A 21779-nucleotide genomic window follows, 5' to 3' on the forward strand; every position below is an offset into this window, starting at 1 on the left:
TGTGCTAGACAGTGCTGCACTCCTGTGTCCTGTGTCTTGTATTTCATGGTGTGCTAGTCAGTGCTGCACTCCTGTGTCCTGTGTCTTGTATTTGATGGTGTGCTAGTCAGTGCTGCACTCCTGTGTCCTGTGTCTTGTATCTGATGGTGTGCTAGTCAGTGCTGCACTCCTGTGTCCTGTGTCTTGTATCTGATGGTGTGCTAGTCAGTGCTGCACTCCTGTGTCCTGTGTCTTGTATCTGATGGTGTGCTAGTCAGTGCTGCACTCCTGTGTCCTGTGTCTTGTATCTGATGGTGTGCTAGTCAGTGCTGCACTCCTGTGTCCTGTGTCTTGTATCTGATGGTGTGCTAGTCAGTGCTGCACTCCTGTGTCCTGTGTCTTGTATCTGATGGTGTGCTAGTCAGTGCTGCACTCCTGTGTCCTGTGTCTTGTATTTGATGGTGTGCTAGACAGTGCTGCACTCCTGTGTCCTGTGTCTTGTATCTGATGGTGTGCTAGTCAGTGCTGCGCTCCTGTGTCCTGTGTCTTGTATCTGATGGTGTGCTAGTCAGTGCTGCACTCCTGTGTCCTGTGTCTTGTATTTGATGGTGTGCTAGACAGTGCTGCGCTCCTGTGTCCTGTGTCTTGTATCTGATGGTGTGCTAGACAGTGCTGCACTCCTGTGTCCTGTGTCTTGTATCTGATGGTGTGCTAGTCAGAGCTGTGCTCCTGTTTCTTGTATCTGATGGTGTGCTAGACAGTGCTGCACTCCTGTGTCCTGTGTCTTGTATCTGATGGTATGCTAGTCAGTGCTGTGCTCCTGTGTCTTGTATCTGAAGGTGTGCTAGACATGTGCTGCACTCCTGTGTCCTGTGTCTTGTATCTGAAGATGTGCTATTCTGTGTCTTGTTTGTCTGATGCAGTATAATGCAGTTTATCCTCGGCTTGTGAAATATCTTGAAATACTTCAAACAAATCTGTGTAAAGCTTAATGTATCCCAGTGTATTTGTATACATATAGATCAATATTAGAAACATAGGCTCTGTATATGTAAGAGTGGAACACGCTTGTATGTGCTTTACTACATTTTGCAATATACCGTTGTAAACGTCAATAGGGAGAAAAAAACAAATTATACCCAATAAGGAATATTAAAATATATACCCAATAAATAATATTCAGAAAAAAAGCACATTATAGTTTTTGTATTTTTATTTTTATTTTTACAAAATGCCATTAACATATAATTGTAAAAATCTGGTTTTAAAACTCCTATGTATTTCTAGTGTGCCCTTTTATATTTCCGGGTATTATAAACAGGGGCGACAGGGAGCCCACCAGGAGCCCAGTGAGGGGAAGGGTTCCAGGCTGTCTCTGAGGAAGCCTGAAGCCTATTCCAGCCCCACACCACCCTAGAGGCTGTGCTGAAAGAGTAAGGATTTCAAGTTTCAAAAATTATGCAAAATAAAATGATTGTGCAGATAGGAAAAAAGCAGCTGCAGTCCCACAAACCCCTGCAATGGCTTTGATTAGGACAGGAGTCGGTGCTGTTGCTGCACATTGCACTGTATCATACTGGAGTTTCAGTGCAGTTTAATGCCAGCCACAATGTAATATGATCTCTCACTGCAGTAAGAGTGTCATCAAGCTTCAGGTTTATCAGCACCAGTGTATTGCACTTTGACTCAGATTAAAGTCGCAGCTGTTTTTGAAACTGTTCTCTGCGGCTCCTGTGAAATCTACATGGTTTAAAGTGAGCTGGAGGTGAACCAGTTGAACACGGGGTCCTTGTTTTCATTGATCCACTTGATGTTCAGCTGGGTCCTCTCTATAGCTTGGCTCAGCGTCTCCATGCCCAAGCAGTCCTCTGTGATGTTGTTACTCTGGCGGAACTGCTGAAGCTGTTCCGATCCACAGGGCAAAGGCAAGGGGGGGTGATATGAACACAAAGACCACATTAGTGAAGCAGTGAGTAAGGGCTCAATGGATCAACCTGGAATCAGTGTGAATCAAGGCTTGTAAAGATATTGCACTTCTATCACATTTAAGCTGGGCTGTTACACCGTCATTGGCGAGGAGTCAAAACCAAGGTTATATTTACTGGGTGTGTGATTTTCAGATTGCTGAGTCCTGCTAGATAGATCGTTTTGCCAGAGCAACCTGTAAAATAATATATAGCAGTACAGTACTGTAGTAATCTCTGCCCTTTTTCCTCCAGATGAAATCCTTCACAAACAGGGAGCACATTTCTGCATTTATACAGATAGTGGAAAACCTCTGTTATCCAAACTGACTGGGATCAGGCGGTATTTAGATAAAAACAGCATACAGAGCTGTCCAGATAATGAAGGCTTTACTGGCAGTAAAACCATGCATTCGTTACCGAACAAAGTCTCATGAAAATGGCAAAAAATTTAACTAATCAAAGCCATCTATCAAATAAAGGACTTGTCAGCTTTGCGCAGTACCTGATAGATCATATTGAAGCAAGGTTACCTGTCTGAGCTCAAGCTCTGTGGAGAATCTCTGCGTCACTCCCTCTAGGAGGCTGTCCATCGGAGAGGACCTGAAACAACAGGAGGAGAAACCCGACTCTGTCACACAATCCAAGCACTTCAAATTGAGCAGGGAACGCGTTCAGATTAGAGAAGGGAGGCTGACTCACCCGCTGCAGATGGTGGTGGAGTAGGCTTGGATGAAGTCCCACACCAGTGACTGGCCAACCACGTTTCTAGAGATGTAGCTGATAGTCGGGATGGAATCCATCTTCCTGATCTTCTTCGGATCCAGAGTGTACTTGAGATACCTACAGAATAAAGAAGAGCAGCAGGGACTGGTGACCAGCGGTGCCTTTTTCTTTAAATGTTTAGTCCTTTTAACAAAAGTGGTTTGAACAGAAGAAGATGTATGAACGAGAGGAGGCCATTCGGCCCATTTAAGCTTATCTGGTTCCTAGTAGCTGATTGATCTCAGAACTTTGTCAAGTCAGGTCTTGAAGGATCCAAGCGATTTAGCATCAACAGCATAACTAGGTCCCATTCCATCCCATCACCACTCTCTGTGTGAAGAATTGTCTCCTTCCATCTGTCCTAAGTCTAACTCCACTTTATTTCTAACTGTCCTCGGATTCTGGTTTCTGTGCTGTGTTTAAAGTGATGGTCCTGGTTAACTATATCAACCCCTGTAAAGATTCTGAAGACTTCCCCCCCTGAATCTTCTTTGTTCCTGGCTAGAAAGTAGCCACATAAAAAGCCTAGACTGTTGTAAAAAAGGGCTGGGGGTTCAAGTGGGTCACAAGCCTGAACGAGCTGTGCAGCTAACCTGGGTCTGACCTGTTTAAGATCCAGATGTGCCTGGAGCAGGACAGCCCGTATCTCAGCTTGTCAGCCTCTGTGGCGATGGTGGCATTCTGAAACCTCTCCCACGCAAAGTCCCACTCTTCCACACCCCCCGCGGCTATCGCGTTGCAGTAGATGGTCGTTTTCAAGTTTGGATGGATCCTGGTGGGTTCATAAAAGATGTGTGTTAAATGCAAGATGATTGCCACACCCCAGAATATCCCACTGCATTCCCATTATAATCCCAGTGTATCAGGTTGCAGAAACACCAGCAGAGTTATTGAGAGACCACAATACCAGCTCTATAGAAGGACCAGCTTCTCTCTGTCTCTTCCCATTCAATTTGGAGACTGAATATTTCCCTTTATAACCATGTCACTCAGTTCTTTGATGGTCAGAATTGAGTGTTCCTGATACGGGAGCACACTGGCACTGATGGAGCTATCATTGTACCATTTGCACATGTATAAAACAAGGTATGCTCCAGTTGCTGGGGAGGCTTTACCATAGAGCTTTCTGAAATGAATGAATTGCAAAGGTAGTAAACATTCTGAAATGAATGAATTGTAAAGGTACTGCACATTCTGAAATGAATGAGTTGTAAAGGTACTGCACATTCTGAAATGAATGAGTTGTAAAGGTACTGCACATTCTGAAATGAATGAGTTGTAAAGGTACTGCACATTCTGAAATGAATGAGTTGTAAAGGTACTGCACATTCTGAAATGAATGAGTTGTAAAGGTACTGCACATTCTGAAATGAATGAGTTGTAAAGGTACTGCACATTCTGAAATGAATGAATTGTAAAGGTACTGCACATTCTGAAATGAATGAGTTGTAAAGGTATTATTGAGTACGTACGGGTTGACGCTGGGGTTGTCCATCCATTCCTGGTACAGACTGGAGGCCAGCTCTCGACACTTCTTCAAACCGTTCTTGCAGGCAACCTCAATGGCAGTGACCTGGTTGTACCTGAACAGATGGGAACAGAGCAGTGAGCTGCCATGGACACCTAACACACAAAGCAGTGCTGAAGCCAGGACCTGAATCATTCACACTGCCCCCTTATACAATATTACCAGAGTAAGAGTTAAAGCATAGCATAGCGTAACGAAGCACAGAGAAAGCATGGAAACCACAGAGAGGGAAGGTAAAGCTAATTAAAGAAAACAGGGAAAGCCTGGGAAAACTGCACCACTACTGCTGCAAACGCAGTTCTAATTATCACGACAGGCTGGGGTAGATGTGGACAGTTTATACAACTGTAAACTGTCTCCAGGAGAAAAAAGATCAGACAAAAAACATGGTAATAACTTATTTAAAGAAAAATAATGTAAAAGGTCACACATGATTCAATTCAATAGACTCTGGAGAAAATGAAATGACATGCAATAAACAAGCAATTTAGACATTCTTAATTCTACATGACTCTAGTTTCAAGGGTTGCTTGTATGTAGTTCTCATGAAAGTTTAAACAAGGTGCACCGTGCCACTTACTGGTCAGTGTGTCCTGAGGGTACCTCTGTCCAATTTGCAGTGATGTTCTCAAAATAGTTAAACAAAGGAGTCACTTGTTTCCTGAGGTAAGTCTAAAAAGAAGGCCATTAATTCAGTCACTAAATACTTTCTGCAACAGCAGTATCGTTCAGTTGCCCAAGAGGATTCTAAAGCTGGAGTTCACTCTGCACACTGAACGGTTCATTGCACACTGAACGCTTCACTGCACACTGATCGATTCACTGCACACTGAATGATTCACTCTGCACACTGAAAGGTTCACCCTGCACACTGATCGATTCACTGCACACTGAATGATTCACTGCACACTGAACAGCTCACTCTGCACACTGAATGATTCACTGCACACTGAGCAGTTCACTCTGCACACTGAATGATTCACTGCACACTGAACAGCTCACTCTGCACACTGAATGATTCACTGCACACTGAACAGCTCACCCTGCACACTGAATGATTCACTGCACACTGAACAGCTCACCCTGCACACTGAACAGCTCACTCTGCACACTGAACAGCTCACTCTGCACACTGAATAGCTCACTCTGCACACTGAACAGCTCACTCTGCACACTGAATGATTCACTGCACACTGAACAGCTCACTCTGCACACTGAACAGCTCACTCTGCACACTGAACAGCTCACTCTGCACACTGAATGATTCACTGCACACTGAATGATTCACTACACACTGAATGGTTCCCTGCACACTGAACAGCTCACTCTGCACACTGAATGGTTCAACCTGCACACTGAACAGCTCACTCTGCACACTGAACAGCTCACTCTGCACACTGAATGATTCACTGCACACTGAATGATTCACTGCACACTGAACAGTTCACTCTGCACACTGAATGATTCACTCTGCACACTGAATGATTCACTGCACACTGAACAGCTCACTCTGCACACTGAATGATTCACTGCACACTGAATGATTCAAGCTGCATGGCTCACCCTGCACACTGAGCTTTCCCTAACTGAGACACTGTGGACCTTTAGGATTGAGGGTTATTAATGAACCACCTCATTCATTAACCTTTATAGCCAAGGTTAAACATGAACTCACCTGCATGGGCCCATTCACCTCAGTGCGATCGAACATGAGGGAGAAGTACCCCAGATTGTTTATAGCCGACTCCCAAGGCATGTACTCTGTGTCTTTGGAGAGGTACTTGGTGGTGTCCAGAGCCAGTGTGGTCGGGATATACCCTGCCCTTTAAGAATGAAAAGAAAGATAAGGAAGAGTTTTACTAACTTATAACACTTTTGGGAAAATAAATAAATAAATAAATAAATAGGTGCAACCAAAATACAGGCAAGAAAAAACATCAACTCAGAATGTAAACCTGAGGGAACATCCAGAAATCAGAAACATGTCGCATTCCTCCAAGAGCAGAATTGAAAGCGGGAATGTAACTGAAATGTATTCTATGAAGTTTTAGTGTTCATAACACACAACACTATATATAGACTATTGGAATGGGAGCATTAGTGCTGTCACCGCATGTCACAAATGAAAGATTACAAAATTAATGCTTATAAAAGTTTCCCATAGTAAATGAACAGCAAAGAGTAACGAAGCATGATGAAAGGATGGTAAAACCCAGAGAGGCACGGTAAAACCCAGAGAGGCACAGTAAAACCCAGAGAGGCACGGTAAAACCCAGAGAGGCACGGTAAAACCCAGAGAGGCACGGTAAAACCCAGAGTAAAAATGGGAAAGGCATGGTAACACTGCACTGCAAATGGACCCTGGTAAATGTTTACCTACACCTACCTGGCCAGATTGAACGCATCATCAATGAGCTGGGCTCTGTTAATGACAGGGATTTTCTGCAAAGGGAAGAGAGGGAAACACTAATAATGAAACACAAAAGGCAGGAGGCCGGAGTCGCAACTTTGCTGTGGTAAACTTTTCTAAGGGTGCAGTTAAATGTGTTATGATTGGGGCAGAGATGAGGCTCATGGGGGGACACTGGCAGTCTGTTTTATCGTAATCTCTCGCTCAGTATATCTTCCCTAAATACTAAACAGAGCAGAGTCAGTGTGCAGGTCATTCGGATCAGTCCAACAGGCCGTGCTGTCTGGGATGTACTTTCTCATTGGATCAATACAGGCTGTTAGTCACCAGCACACACTTCAAAGAACACTTACAGTAAAGTTATCCTGCAGCTGCTGAAGAAGCCTGTTCCAGTTCTCAATGTCGTAGTTTACCCTGTAGTATCCAGAGCAGTTGATGTTGGCCAGCACCCAATCAGTGCTGTTGGATTTCACAGTTGTGTTCGATTCTGATTTCAAACAAACAATCAAACAAATAAAACCATTCCGTCAGGACAGAATGAATGATCTTATATACAGTACAGGTCAGGCCTTGTCACTATCAACACTGACAGGGAGGCAGGGAGGCTGAGAACAGGGAAATACAAATGAGCACAGTTTCCATACCTGAGGTATTGAGCAGCCAGAAGTCATCTTGGAGAATTCCAGACTTCATCCAACTCACTGGAACAAACCAGGTGTAGCTATGAGGTGGAGAGAGGTTATGCATGAGAGTGTGGTATAATAATGTAGGTATAAAATGAACCACCAGGAGGCACTGTGGGGCCTATAAAGTACAGACCCTGCTATAAAACCATCCAAGAGGACAGGTGGGATAGCTTCCTTCACGAAAGTGGACGCCCTTTTTCAGGATAAAGCTTGGAGAGAGAGTGGGGTGGGGGTAGGTAGCACTGAAGTATATCTGCAAGGTTTCTTCAAGCACATGCCCCTAGCAGAGTTTCAATGGTGTCAAGACTTACTTGAATTGGGAGGACCTTGTGACCTCCGCATCGCGGTCTAGAAGGAAGTGCTTCTGGGTCAGTGTGCCGGTTGTGGTGTTGATGGTTACCACAGGGAAGCCCATCTGCAGGACCCATCTGTTCATGATGTTTTCCACAGAGTCCGGTAGAGTTGTGCTGCTCTGCTTGTCCACAGCCTTGCAATGAGAAACACAGGGCAAGGGTTTGTTAACACCGCTGGCACTGAAGTACCTTGTAAAGTTCTGGGCGCATTTCTCAAGCTGTCAAAGTGCTTCTACTGCCATGACGGAGGATGTGCAAATATTCAAAACTAGGAGCTGAATATGGGGCCAGGCTTGGGGGAATCCCAATCTCTTATCCCAGAGCAATGCACCTCACACTGCACTTGCTCTTAACCCTTTAAGGTAACTGAGACGTTATTCAAAGGTCTTGCAGTTGACTCAAGTATCACTCAAGCAGACGAGCAGATCCAGCCTTCCATACATTTTAAACCCTGTTTCGTGCACCTCGTAGCATCAATACACATGTCCCTTTTAACTTAAAGGGTTAATCCAATGACCATCACCTGGAATCCCTAGAGCACTTTGAGAGAGAGGATTTTCCTAATACACTGAGGGAGGCTCTTCCTAATGCATTGAGAGAGGCTCTTCCTAATACACTGAGAGAGGCTCTTCCTAATACACTGAGAGAGAGGCTCTTCCTAATACACTGAGAGAGAGGCTCTTCCTAATACACTGAGAGAGGCTCTTCCTAATACACTGAGAGAGGCTCTTCCTAATACACTGAGAGAGGCTCTTCCTAATACACTGAGAGAGGCTCTTCCTAATACACTGAGAGAGAGGCTCTTCCTAATACACTGAGAGAGAGGCTCTTCCTAATACACTGAGAGAGAGGCTCTTCCTAATACACTGAGACAGGCTCTTCCTAATACACTGAGACAGGCTCTTCCTAATACACTGAGACAGGCTCTTCCTAATACACTGAGAGAGAGGCTCTTCCTAATACACTTAGAGAGAGGCTCTTCCTAATACACTGAGACAGGCTCTTCCTAATACACTGAGAGAGAGGCTCTTCCTAATACACTGAGACAGGCTCTTCCTAATACACTGAGAGAGAGGCTCTTCCTAATACACTGAGAGAGGCTCTTCCTAATACACTGAGAGAGAGGCTCTTCCTAATACACTTAGAGAGAGGCTCTTCCTAATACACTGAGACAGGCTCTTCCTAATACACTGAGAGAGAGGCTCTTCCTAATACACTGAGAGAGAGGCTCTTCCTAATACACTGAGACAGGCTCTTCCTAATACACTGAGACAGGCTCTTCCTAATACACTGAGAGAGGCTCTTCCTAATACACTGAGAGAGGCTCTTCCTAATACACTGAGAGAGGCTCTTCCTAATACACTGAGAGAGGCTCTTCCTAATACACTGAGAGAGAGGCTCTTCCTAATACACTTAGAGAGAGGCTCTTCCTAATACACTTAGAGAGAGGCTCTTCCTAATACACTGAGAGAGAGGCTCTTCCTAATACACTGAGAGAGGCTCTTCCTAATACACTGAGAGAGAGGCTCTTCCTAATGTACTGAGAGACAGGCTCTTCCTAGTGTGTGGAACTTACCTCCTGCAAGTGACCCCAAAGGTCTTGGTACACAGTATTGTTGTACTTGTATTGCGCCAGGTATGTCTGCAAATAGAAACAGTTTGTTACTCCCAGTCCCCTGACAGTGCTGCAGTGTTCCTGCAGACATGGGGAGCGTCTGCGAGATCAGAGAGTTACAGAGCTGAAGAGGGGAACTCTGTAGCTAGGCAGCAAGCTTCTATTTAATGTGTTCATTTTTAAACATTACTATTAAGATTACTGCATGCAACTCTGATCATCTCTACTATCTCCGCTCTGTCAGTGTCAAAAGCAACATTAACTAGGAACACATGAGTTAGCGCAAACCACCAAGTGTTTTGCTTCCAATGATGGCCAAAGCCACCTGCTGGACAACAAGTATATCACAGCTGAACTTGATGATCTTTTTGAGTGTCTCTCAACCCTTACATCGGTCAAGTCCCATTTCATTTCTTCTGCTATTTAATCACTACATGGTGAGACAGATGTGCCCTGGTCAAAGACACACTCAGTGTTAACTGGCACTCCAGTACCTCTGCTTTTAAAGCACATTAGAAACCAATAAAGGCCCCATAAAGGGGCATGGCTGGGTAAAGTGTAAAGACAGCAATCTGCTGAGACGAGCTGGAATAACCCACATGTGAGCAGGTATTGTGCTGCACTTCCTTGCAGATCTATGCTGTCTCAGCAGCTGGTGAAATAACTGTGCAGACTCACTTTGAGCCCCTCCACAAACAGATTCTCCGTTAAGAATCCAGACAGCATCCTCAGCACAGCAGCTCCCTGTGGGAAACGGGAAAACAACAAAACAGCAAGCAGTTAGTCTTCTAAAAGCAATACAGTAAAGGAAACGCTACAGTGGTTAATCAGGCTTTGAAACTGGAGCGTGCATCTATCAGAAATGCTGTGTAATGTGTTACAGCAGTCCAAACATTGACGGGACACAAGGGAAAGTTACACAGCACTAAAGACAAGGGAAAGTCACACAGCACAGACAGGGGATAGTCACACGGCACAGACAGGGGATAGCCACACGGCACAGACAGGGGATAGTCACACGGCACAGACAGGGGAAAGCCACACGGCACAGACAGGGGATAGTCACACGGCACAGACAGGGGAAAGCCACACGGCACAGACAGGGGATAGTCACACGGCACAGACAGGGGATAGTCACACGGCACAGACAGGGGATAGTCACACGGCACAGACAGGCGATAGTCACACGGCACAGACAGGGGATAGTCACACGGCACAGACAGGGGATAGTCACACGGCACAGACAGGGGATAGTCACACGGCACAGACAGGGGAAAGCCACACGGCACTACACTGACAGGCTGTGGTTTAAATGATTCTGCCGTTTTGCTGGGATTGCACTTGTGGTCTGATCCACAGGCAGCTCTGTCAATGCATTTCACAATACTGAGCCAGTAGGCAGCAGTGGTTCTTTCTTTGGCTGGCTGTATTTTTATTTAATTGTTTCCTGTTCAGGGCTCCCTGTACCCTAATGCATTGATCATGTCTGTTTGTCTGTCTGTCTGTCACAGTCTACATGGTCCACACCATGACTGCCTTGAATCTTCTCCAAACTCTTACCAGAGACTCTTACTCCTACCTTTCAGATTGCATTTCAGGTATAATTATATAAACTGCTTATTTCATAAATCATATTACACTCATAGTAAAATAAAGAAATAAATAAGACAATGGTGACAACACACTTACAGGTCGCTCCAAGAGCCAGACTGGAACACGGACACACTCATTTCCATCAAAGGAACAATAGAAACAGAACAAAGTGGAACGGGCTGGGGGCTGGGCTCATTGATTTGGGGGTTCAGAACAGTCTCTTGAGAGATGGAACTGTACCTTGCTGTAGGTGATCGAGTCAAACAGATATCCGATTTGAAGCGGGGTGTTGATCTCATCCTCATCCAAACTCAGTGGGTGAGAGGAGTTGAGGGCGTCCTCTGCAAACACCTTCTGGTAATGATGCAGCACAATCAGGTCTTTCTGTGAACACGACAGGGGAAACAGGGACAAGAGGCATGAGGTACGATGCAGGCAATGCATTACTGCTGAATGGCTCCGTCATGCCCGCTGTATTGCTAACAATGTCCAAGCGGTTTTCATATCCCAAAAAGGTTGTCATTGGTTCAGTTTAGCTTAATTGTAGTTCAATGCTGTTATTTAAGCAGGCAGAGAATCTGTTATCCATCTCATTGTCAAGGGCTGCCTTGCAAGAGGTCAACACACTAACACAATGAACCAAATCCCACTTTCTAATATCTATTCCAATAATGTCATGTGTATTTCTTTACCATTCTTAATTATTTCACAGTATAAGAGGCTGAAACTACTTGATTGTTCTCCTCTGTAAAGTGACAGGTACTTGGAGCCCTAGTCATAAAAATGTACAGACTTCTTTTAAGGAATGTTTTTTTAAACACTGTTTTAGATTGAACAGTGCGTAATTAAGAAGTAAAAGAAAAATACTTTTTGAGAAAAGGTTTCATGAATAGAACCCTTCATGCTGGAAGGGTCACTGAATTCCAACCTACATCAAATGGCATTTAAATTTCAATATGGAGCAATAGCAAGGGAAAGCCCTACAATGTTCCAGCTGGGTTCTGCGTGATCTGCTCCCAGGTAGGACACATAGGTAGCGAACCCTTCATTCAGCCACAGATCATTCCACCAGCGCATTGTCACCAGGTTTCCAAACCACTGGGGAAGACAAACAGGCACACTTTGAAAAACTGGAACAAAAACACATAGTGCCTGATTCTCAGGGTATTTACTGCTGCTCGTCATAAGCATTCTTTTTGCCTGAAAAGACGTCTGAAACTTGATTACCCACAGCCAATAAATGAAATGGCTCAGTTCCTTATTTATTTATTTATTACATTAATAGACAAATGTGATTTGCTTAAATGTATTTGAAAGGAATTCATACATTTTAAAATATAAATAAGAAAATTCCTTAGTTTTAATAATTATTACTGTATAATTCATGAGATTTGAGCAATTTGTACATTCATTCTCAGCAACAAAACAAGTTATTACTGTAAATTTGGGTTAATTACAAGTAAATTCCAATACATTTTTGTAACTCACAATTAAGTATTTTTGAAGTACTTAAGTAAATAAGTACATTTTGTTTATATATATACATATTTGATGGTAGTGAAGAATGAAAGTACCTGATGGGCCAGTTCGTGTGCGATCACCGTGGCAACCCACTCCTTGTTACTGGTGGAGGAGATGTTTGGATTGTACAGCAGAGCGGTCTCGCGGTAGGTGACCAGGCCCCAGTTCTCCATGGCCCCGGTACTGAAGTCTGGAAGAGCTATCTGGTCTACAGGTTAAAGAGAAACACAATCCACTTGACACAGTGAACTACATTTTCCTCTGTGATTAACTTAGCCAGGTCAAGACTTGATGCTGCATTCCTACCTTATTCCGGTTTCCCCCCCTGAGCGTCAAGTCTGAGTGGTTTATAACCACCACTTGCTGAAAGTAGCAGCAGGAGAATGCGTTTTTGGCTCACCAAGCTGGCAGTTTACCTAACAGCTAAAACTACTTGTTTAGTGATGAACTACAGTGTGCAGTGCGGAACACTGCAGCCTTCACTGTTACACTGTAATACACATGATGAAATACAGTGAGCAGTGATGGACACTGCAGCCTTCACTGTCACACTGTAAAACACATGATGAAATACAGTGAGCAGTGATGGACACTGCAGCCTTCACTGTCACACTGTAATACACATGATGAAATACAGTGAGCAGTGATGGACACTGCAGCCTTCACCGTTACACTGTAATACACATGATGAAATACAGTGAGCAGTGATGGACACTGCAGCCTTCACTGTCACACTGTAATACACATGATGAAATACAGTGAGCAGTGATGGACACTGCAGCCTTCACTGTCACACTGTAATACACATGATGAAATACAGTGAGCAGTGATGGACACTGCAGCCTTCACTGTCACACTGTAATACACATGATGAAATACAGTGAGCAGTGATGGACACTGCAGCCTTCACTGTCACACTGTAATACACATGATGAAATACAGTGAGCAGTGATGGACACTGCAGCCTTCACTGTCACACTGTAATACACATGATGAAATACAGTGAGCAGTGATGGACACTGCAGCCTTCACTGTCACACTGTAATACACATGATGAAATACAGTGAGCAGTGATGGACACTGCAGCCTTCACTGTCACACTGTAATACACATGATGAAATACAGTGAGCAGTGATGGACACTGCAGCCTTCACTGTCACACTGTAATACACATGATGAAATACAGTGAGCAGTGATGGACACTGCAGCCTTCACTGTCACACTGTAATACACATGATGAAATACAGTGAGCAGTGATGGACACTGCAGCCTTCACTGTCACACTGTAATACACATGATGAAATACAGTGAGCAGTGATGGACACTGCAGCCTTCACTGTCACACTGTAATACACATGATGAAATACAGTGAGCAGTGATGGACACTGCAGCCTTCACTGTCACACTGTAATACACATGATGAAATACAGTGAGCAGTGATGGACACTGCAGCCTTCACTGTCACACTGTAATACACATGATGAAATACAGTGAGCAGTGATGGACACTGCAGCCTTCACTGTCACACTGTAATACACATGATGAAATACAGTGAGCAGTGATGGACACTGCAGCCTTCACTGTCACACTGTAATACACATGATGAAATACAGTGAGCAGTGATGGACACTGCAGCCTTCACTGTCACACTGTAATACACATGATGAAATACAGTGAGCAGTGATGGACACTGCAGCCTTCACTGTCACACTGTAATACACATGATGAAATACAGTGAGCAGTGATGGACACTGCAGCCTTCACTGTCACACTGTAATACACATGATGAAATACAGTGAGCAGTGATGGACACTGCAGCCTTCACTGTCACACTGTAATACACATGATGAAATACAGTGAGCAGTGATGGACACTGCAGCCTTCACTGTCACACTGTAATACACATGATGAAATACAGTGAGCAGTGATGGACACTGCAGCCTTCACTGTCACACTGTAATACACATGATGAAATACAATGAGCAGTGATGGACACTGCAGCCTTCACTGTTACACTGTAATACACATGATGAAATACAGTGAGCAGTGATGGACACTGCAGCCTTCACTGTCACACTGTAATACACATGATGAAATACAGTGAGCAGTGATGGACACTGCAGCCTTCACTGTCACATTGTAATACACATGTTGGGTATTTAACTTTGATGATGGTGCAATTTCAAATAAACACAGTTTACATTTCTGTGGCAATGTGTATGTAAGTTTGAGGTACCTGACTTTGCCAGGGGATAGGGTATGTCGTAGTAGTCCTTGAAGTACTGCAGGATTGGTCCGGTAATGTTCAGAGCGTAATCTCCCTGTTGTTCTGCAATAGCCTCTGGCCGGGCCCAGATTCGGATCTGGAAGCAACGCGACATCGGATATTTATTCCCCTGATGATGGTGGTCCTTTTTTTTTGGCAATGATTATTATTTTGTGCTGACTTCACTGTTTGATCTAGTCTGTGTTGATCTAGTCTCTGTTGGGGTTCTCTGTTGTTAATATTATTTTGTGCTGACTTCACTGTTTGGTTCTGTTGTTGTTAATATTATTTTGTGCTGACTTCACTGTTTGATCTAGTCTCTGTTGGGGTTCTCTGTTGTTAATATTATTTTGTGCTGACTTCACTGTTTGATCTAGTCTCTGTTGAGGTTCTTTGCTGTTAATATTATTTTGTGCTGACTTCACTGTTTGATCTAGTCTCTGTTGGGGTTCTCTGTTGTTAATATTATTTTGTGCTGACTTCACTGTTTGATCTAGTCTCTGTTGAGGTTCTTTGCTGTTAATATTATTTTGTGCTGACTTCACTGTTTGATCTAGTCTCTGTTGAGGTTCTTTGCTGTTAATATTATTTTGTGCTGACTTCACTGTTTGATCTAGTCTGTGTTGAGGTTCTTTGTTGTTAATATTATTTTGTGCTGACTTCACTGTTTGATCTAGTCTCTGTTGAGGTTCTTTGCTGTTAATATTATTTTGTGCTGACTTCACTGTTTGATCTAGTCTCTGTTGAGGTTCTTTGTTGTTAATATTATTTTGTGCTGACTTCACTGTTTGATCTAGTCTCTGTTGAGGTTCTTTGCTGTTAATATTATTTTGTGCTGACTTCACTGTTTGATCTAGTCTCTGTTGAGGTTCTTTGCTGTTAATATTATTTTGTGCTGACTTCACTGTTTGATCTAGTCTCTGTTGAGGTTCTTTGTTGTTAATATTATTTTGTGCTGACTTCACTGTTTGATCTAGTCTCTGTTGAGGTTCTTTGCTGTTAATATTATTTTGTGCTGACTTCACTGTTTGATCTAGTCTCTGTTGAGGTTCTTTGCTGTTAATATTATTTTGTGCTGACTTCACTGTTTGATCTAGTCTCTGTTGAGGTTCTTTGTTGTTAATATTATTTTGTGCTGACTTCACTGTTTGATCTAGTCTCTGTTGAGGTCTCTGTTGAGGATCTTTGCTGTTAATATTATTTTGTGCTGACTTCACTGTTTGATCTAGTCTCTGTTGAGGTTCTTTGCTGTTAATATTATTTTGTGCTGACTTCACTGTTTGATCTAGTCTCTGTTGAGGTTCTTTGTTGTTAATATTATTTTGTGCTGACTTCACTGTTTGATCTAGTCTCTGTTGAGGTTCTTTGCTGTTAATATTATTTTGTGCTGACTTCACTGTTTGATCTAGTCTCTGTTGAGGTTCTTTGTTGTTAATATTATTTTGTGCTGACTTCACTGTTTGATCTAGTCTCTGTTGAGGTTCTTTGCTGTTAATATTATTTTGTGCTGACTTCACTGTTTGATCTAGTCTGTGTTGAGGTTCTTTGTTGTTAATATTATTTTGTGCTGACTTCACTGTTTGATCTAGTCTCTGTTGAGGTTCTTTGTTGTTAATATTATTTTGTGCTGACTTCACTGTTTGATCTAGTCTCTGTTGAGGTTCTTTGTTTTTTAGTGTTAGCTACTTCTGTTTGTGTGTTTCTCCATGGTTTCTATCTAGCCACTACCTGCCCTGCCACAGTGACCATAAAAGAACTATAAAGGTGTCAGCTACTTCTGTTTGAGTGCTTCTCCCTGGTTTCTATCTAGCCGTTACCTTTGCACCTGCTTTAAAACATGAGTCATTTTAATGGTTATTTGCTAAAGTTTTGAAACTAAGGACAAGCACTCCAGATGCAGATGGGGCTGTTAAAGGAGCAGGTGTCATTCATGATGTCATTTATGATTACATCCATTTCCTGATCATGTTACACAGATCACAAGACAGTCTGCAGTCCCTGTAGGTTAGACTTACACAATTAGTAAAACACATTGGAAGTTACAAAAGTAAGTAAGAAGCATGCCAGCGAGGTTATAGATTGAGTAATATTACCAAGACGTCTCTGTCCAGGGCACTTATGTTCTTGAAGTCACAGACAATGAAAGCCAGCAGGTAGGTTGACATGTCCGGTGTTGGGTGAAATCTAGTGATTCCCCATTCAGCCCCATCAATGGTGCTTTTCATTGAGTCTGTGAATATAAAGTAAGGCAGTAAGACCATGGGCAGCATAGCTGTGTGACCTCACTGTCAGTGCTATTCTCTATGAATAATAACTTTATTGGACATGTTGGAAACGAGAAAAGGCCTTTGGATCAGTGGATTGAGGACCATGGCAGGATTTCATTGTTTCTCTGCTTTAAAAAAAAAATCTTCTTTTGTTTGTATCTTACTTTTGATAATTCCACTGTACCCAGGAGCAGCAGATTTCACTAGTACCTGACCTGAGTAAGAAGATTCCATTAGAACCTAATCTGAGTAAGAAGATTCCATTAGAACCTAACCTGAGTAAGAAGATTCCATTAGAACCTGACCTGAGTAAGAAGATTCCATATGTTACGTTCTTATGTATAATATAATACAGAGAGACACAGCATGTGTCCCCACCCTCACCAATCACAGGACTGTTAGACAGGGCCACAAGATTGAGGTCGTGGATCAGAGTGATGTTGAAATGTGCTTTCATGGCTGGTTCGTCGAAGCAGGGGAAAACTGTCCTGGCATACGTGGGCTGCATCTGCGTGGTGGCGACTAACCTAGAGAACAAACGAAAACATTTACAACTAAATAAACCATTCATGCATATTGACACTGACACTGACACAGATCTATACTGGTCTGCCCAGATGCCTATTGAGTCACTGGACTCTGCCAAGACGAGAAGTAGCATGAGGAAAAGCTTGCAGAGTTGCTACATTACTTTATAAAATAAATTCACAAGAGATGCAACGACTGCCTCTCTCTCAGCTCAATTGTAATACTCTACTGAAGATTGAAAACAGGAAACTACAAGGAATGATGTGGCTGAATTAAAGCAGGCTTTGTGTTCTTTACAATCCTCTGAATTAGTGTAAGCCAACTCGTTTCCTTGACGTTCAGCAAGAACGGTTGAGTTATATTCAAAATAAAAAAAGAAAGGGCAAAATAAAGGGTTTGAAACGTGTGCTGGTCGCTTTCTTGGAAAGTCGTTCTTCTTTTTATTTTAAAGGGAGCTCTACTGTCCACCTCAGCCTGGTTGTCTAGAATACATTTTTACAATAATTGCTTTTTAAAAAGAACTCATCTCAGCAGTTGCAACGTTATTGCAAATGAACAACCAGGGGGATCCACATTTTCAGGGTATATTTAAGGACTCTTTTGCAAACCAACCCAGCTTTTAGTCTTATTAAATGAAACACATCTGAGCTGAACACACCAGCACACCCCATTTATACCGGCAACAGACAAGCAAGGCCTGCAGGAAAACCTGGATGACTCAAAGTGCTGCACAATGGGAGTTTGAAACTATGCCCTGCTTTTCTACCCTGGCACACTGTGTCACGTCTGTACAAGAGTCCACGGCATTCGCAAGCTTATCTTTTCAGTGGTTTTACAGGGTTAAATACAGATGGCACGATATTGGTCCTTGTGGTCTTTGCTCCACCTACACCCTAAATGACACAACTTAAACAATGTAACCTCCTTCTAGGTCCGAATCACGTAATTATTTATGATCTATATAAAACCTCAAGGACTCTGGACCCTAAGGATTGGATTTGGGTCCACCCATATCCATGACAACTCAATATGTCAATAAATACAGTACATAGATGAGTATTATTAGTAACATACAGCATTTCAAATGATCAGCACCTAATGGTTCAAATGGTCACGAAGGAGCAACAAGGTACAGTAAACATTTAGCATGCAGTGTTCATGCAATCCTGTAAATATGAAGTCACATTGGCAGTGCAGCGTTGTGAAATCGACACATTTTTTTTAAACGTATGAAGCCAAAAGCGTTGTCTCTATGACCCCCAAATATGTTTCCATAACACTGAACACATGAAGCTGGCATCTCAAAAGGTTGATGAGATGCTGGTAATTGAAGTAGCTGCTCAGGGAATAATAAAGTAGATATACAGAGCTCCCATTGTGTCATGAACTCACAAGTAGTTTCTCTGTTGATGATTCCTGTGGGCGTTCCCATTGGACCTGTGGGGTTATTTCAATATTACCCCAGGTCCCTTTATGCTGGTGAATTATTCATAGGCGAACCTTTATAATAATTAAAGAACAAGTATTGTTGTCTACAGCTGTAAACATCTGGAGATGATCCCCACCCCTCCCTTAATCAAACCAAACCAAACCTAACATTGAAACAAGTGTCACGATTATAAACTTAGCAACACTGCACATTTCATTCAGCGTTTGAAATCTGACCTCAGTGTGTGTGTGAGTGTGTGTGCCAGGGCTCCACTTCCCCCTTTTCTGTCTCAGTCCCAAGCAGCTGTAGAACAACTGCCTCATAAAGCAGAGTATCCTCAAGCTACCCTGAGCGCAGTCCTAGCAAAGCAATAAAACAGACGCCATTAATGCTAAGCCTTATCCTTTCAGTTCTGCGGATTTGATCCCTTGCAGAGAACCAAACATCTGATTATCGCACAGGGAGCCCCTATTCTGTAAAATACACATTTTCTTTCTGATAGTAATAAAACAAGTATTACACTAGCAAGAAACAACTTTGTTGCGGGCAGGAGTTACATTATTGTAGTTATTTCTTGACAGTTTTATATAATTAAAAACAAAAGTTCCCCCTCTCTGACAATTTGCCTTGCTTCAAAATAGGGCCCAGTGAGTTTCTCTGTGTCTCTTTCGCAAACTTTTTGTCTTGTTGCAGCACACAAGTAAAAACAGGTACTGTATTGACAGTCTTGAGGGAGCCCTCCACTGGCTCTCCTAATACACACCAGCATTGGTACAGTAGATGGCATTTGAGAATTCCTGTGACTTCTTAATAACAGTAAATGGGCATAACATGAACCAGGAGCCGTTGTCTTTCAGACACATGCAGCTGAATTATGAAGTGCACTTACTTCTTCTCTCCGCCCTCCATGTATTCACTCCGGTAGAAGCCAACCAAATCATCAGACAGCTCTCCAGTAAAATCTGTGATCATCTCATAGGTCTTCCCTTCCGTCAGGTTAGCGAGAAGCTGGACCACCAGGAACTCATTGCTGGTGTCTAAACAGCTATACTGAATGTCAACTGACTTGGAGCTGCTGACGTCCATGACGTCTGCGAGGTGTTTCCCTTTCTTGGTCAGGTTCAGCAGGCGGCTGTGAATCACAATGAGGTCTGTTTCCTTCTCGCACTTGAAGACGACATTGGAGGTGCCCTTGAAGGTGAACATGCCTTCGTCGTTCGGCTTCAAGGAAGGCCAGAGTCTCACGTTGTATCCCGAAGGAATCAAGGTGTCCGGCAGTCGGCTCTCGTCCCATGGGTTAATACACGGAGCATCAGGGCTGGGGGTGGTGGTAGGGGGAGGTAGGGTGGTCACTGGATTTTTTTTCCTCTCTTCGATGTAACTCGTTGTCACCGCAATGATGGAGCCCAGAATTGCCGCTACAACCACTATAGCAAAAACAGCTAAGACCTTGCTAACTATCTGTCCCTTGGCCATGTCTGATCCTTCCAAAGGCACTTACCCGTAAGAGGTACAACCAGGCTGGTCCTTCTAGTTTAGCTCCTCTATGACACACACCACCATGTACACGCCCAGCCTTGTTAATAGGTGAAGTATTAACCGTCATATGCTGCTTGTAAAGAGTAGGTCGGGCCGTTCGTGCAGATCAGCGTCGTCGGGCTCCTCACATCTGGATCTGGTTTTCTCGCTTTCCACAAGTGAATGGAAACTGTAACCCTCTCCTCTCAAGTGATCCTCATTTCGAAGGGAGCCGAGCAGAGGTCTACTTTCAGGCTTTCATTTCTACAGAGTGTTTAAAGGGTCAGACTGTGTCTGTGCACACCCTTGGATACCTCAAGTCTTAGTGAAACCCTTCTTCCAGCCAGCCAGCTCCAAGTTTATTTGCAAATCTTTTCTCTTCTAGTGCACCGCATCTATGTTACTGTTTGAGCTATGGTAGTGTGTATGTGTCTGGATCCCACATGCACCCCTGCCTCAAAGAGAGGATGCCTTCATACAATTAAGAGCATGTGTTTGCTTTGGCTGCTAGGAGGTTAAATCAGGGAGGAGGTTCTATAAAGTTTGGAAGGGGGGCACTCAAGCAGATATTGTTTTTAGAATACAATGGCTGGAGTTTTCCTTAACTCCAACAAAGGAAAACACAAATTACAAAGGAGCACTTGCACAATATCTAGGGCTGTTCATACTTAGCTTTGAAACACATACATGTTGTGGGCAAAATCTAAAATTCTCTCAGGTCAGTTCAGAAACCATCCAATTCTATTTTTGTCTGCTGTACCTTCTTCAGAAGAAAAACAAACGTTAAAACCAAGATTAACCCCTAAAAGAGCATATCAGTGGAAATTCCAAAAGAAGCAAAGGAAGAATCAAACTAGCTTTGGGAGATTATAGATTTCTGAATTCTCAGCATTATGCATAATAATATAAAATGCAGTGCTCCCTTCCAGGACTACAAGTACATTATCGGGAAAAACAGGAGTCATCTCCATCATTGCTTTCATTCCCCTTAACTCGAAAGCTACTTGTTTATATATATATATATATATATATATATATATATATATATATATATATATATATATATATATATATATATATATATATATAATACACACACACACACTGGAAGGCATGCTCCTCTGTATGTAAGTGATATGTACTTCTTCCAAAACTTGAACCCTTATCAAGTACTGCAACTGTTCCTCTGCATACCGTTACCAGGAGCATTGCGTTGGTTAGTTTCCCTGCTATACTGCAGTGTGTCACACACATTACTGTAATTGATCCACTGTGTCAAAAGGAAAAGTTCAAAATACACTTCCTTGTACTGGAGCGCTGGCAGGGCGTGCTGTCTGTGTTATCAGGGTTTCACTCC

At 43.0% G+C, this 21779-nt stretch overlaps 1 protein-coding gene across 1 annotated transcript; it reads right to left on the bottom strand.

The window, feature by feature from the left end:
* Positions 1-1273: 1273 nt before the first annotated feature.
* Positions 1274-20536, bottom strand: LOC121299171 (aminopeptidase N-like). Its single transcript, XM_041226769.1, has 20 exons — positions 19794-20536; positions 17332-17474; positions 16774-16910; positions 14651-14777; positions 12468-12622; positions 11878-11991; positions 11134-11277; positions 9979-10044; positions 9262-9327; positions 7644-7819; positions 7291-7367; positions 7000-7133; positions 6623-6678; positions 5912-6059; positions 4817-4908; positions 4181-4291; positions 3313-3480; positions 2646-2786; positions 2477-2546; positions 1274-1881 (listed from the first exon to the last, which is right to left on the bottom strand). The coding sequence occupies exons 1-20, from the start codon at positions 20378-20380 to the stop codon at positions 1729-1731; spliced, it is 2865 nt and encodes a 954-aa protein (XP_041082703.1). The 5' UTR covers positions 20381-20536; the 3' UTR covers positions 1274-1728.
* Positions 20537-21779: the final 1243 nt, after the last annotated feature.

This window comes from Polyodon spathula, chromosome 24 (genome assembly GCF_017654505.1).
Source record: "Polyodon spathula isolate WHYD16114869_AA chromosome 24, ASM1765450v1, whole genome shotgun sequence".
NCBI lineage: Eukaryota > Metazoa > Chordata > Actinopteri > Acipenseriformes > Polyodontidae > Polyodon > Polyodon spathula.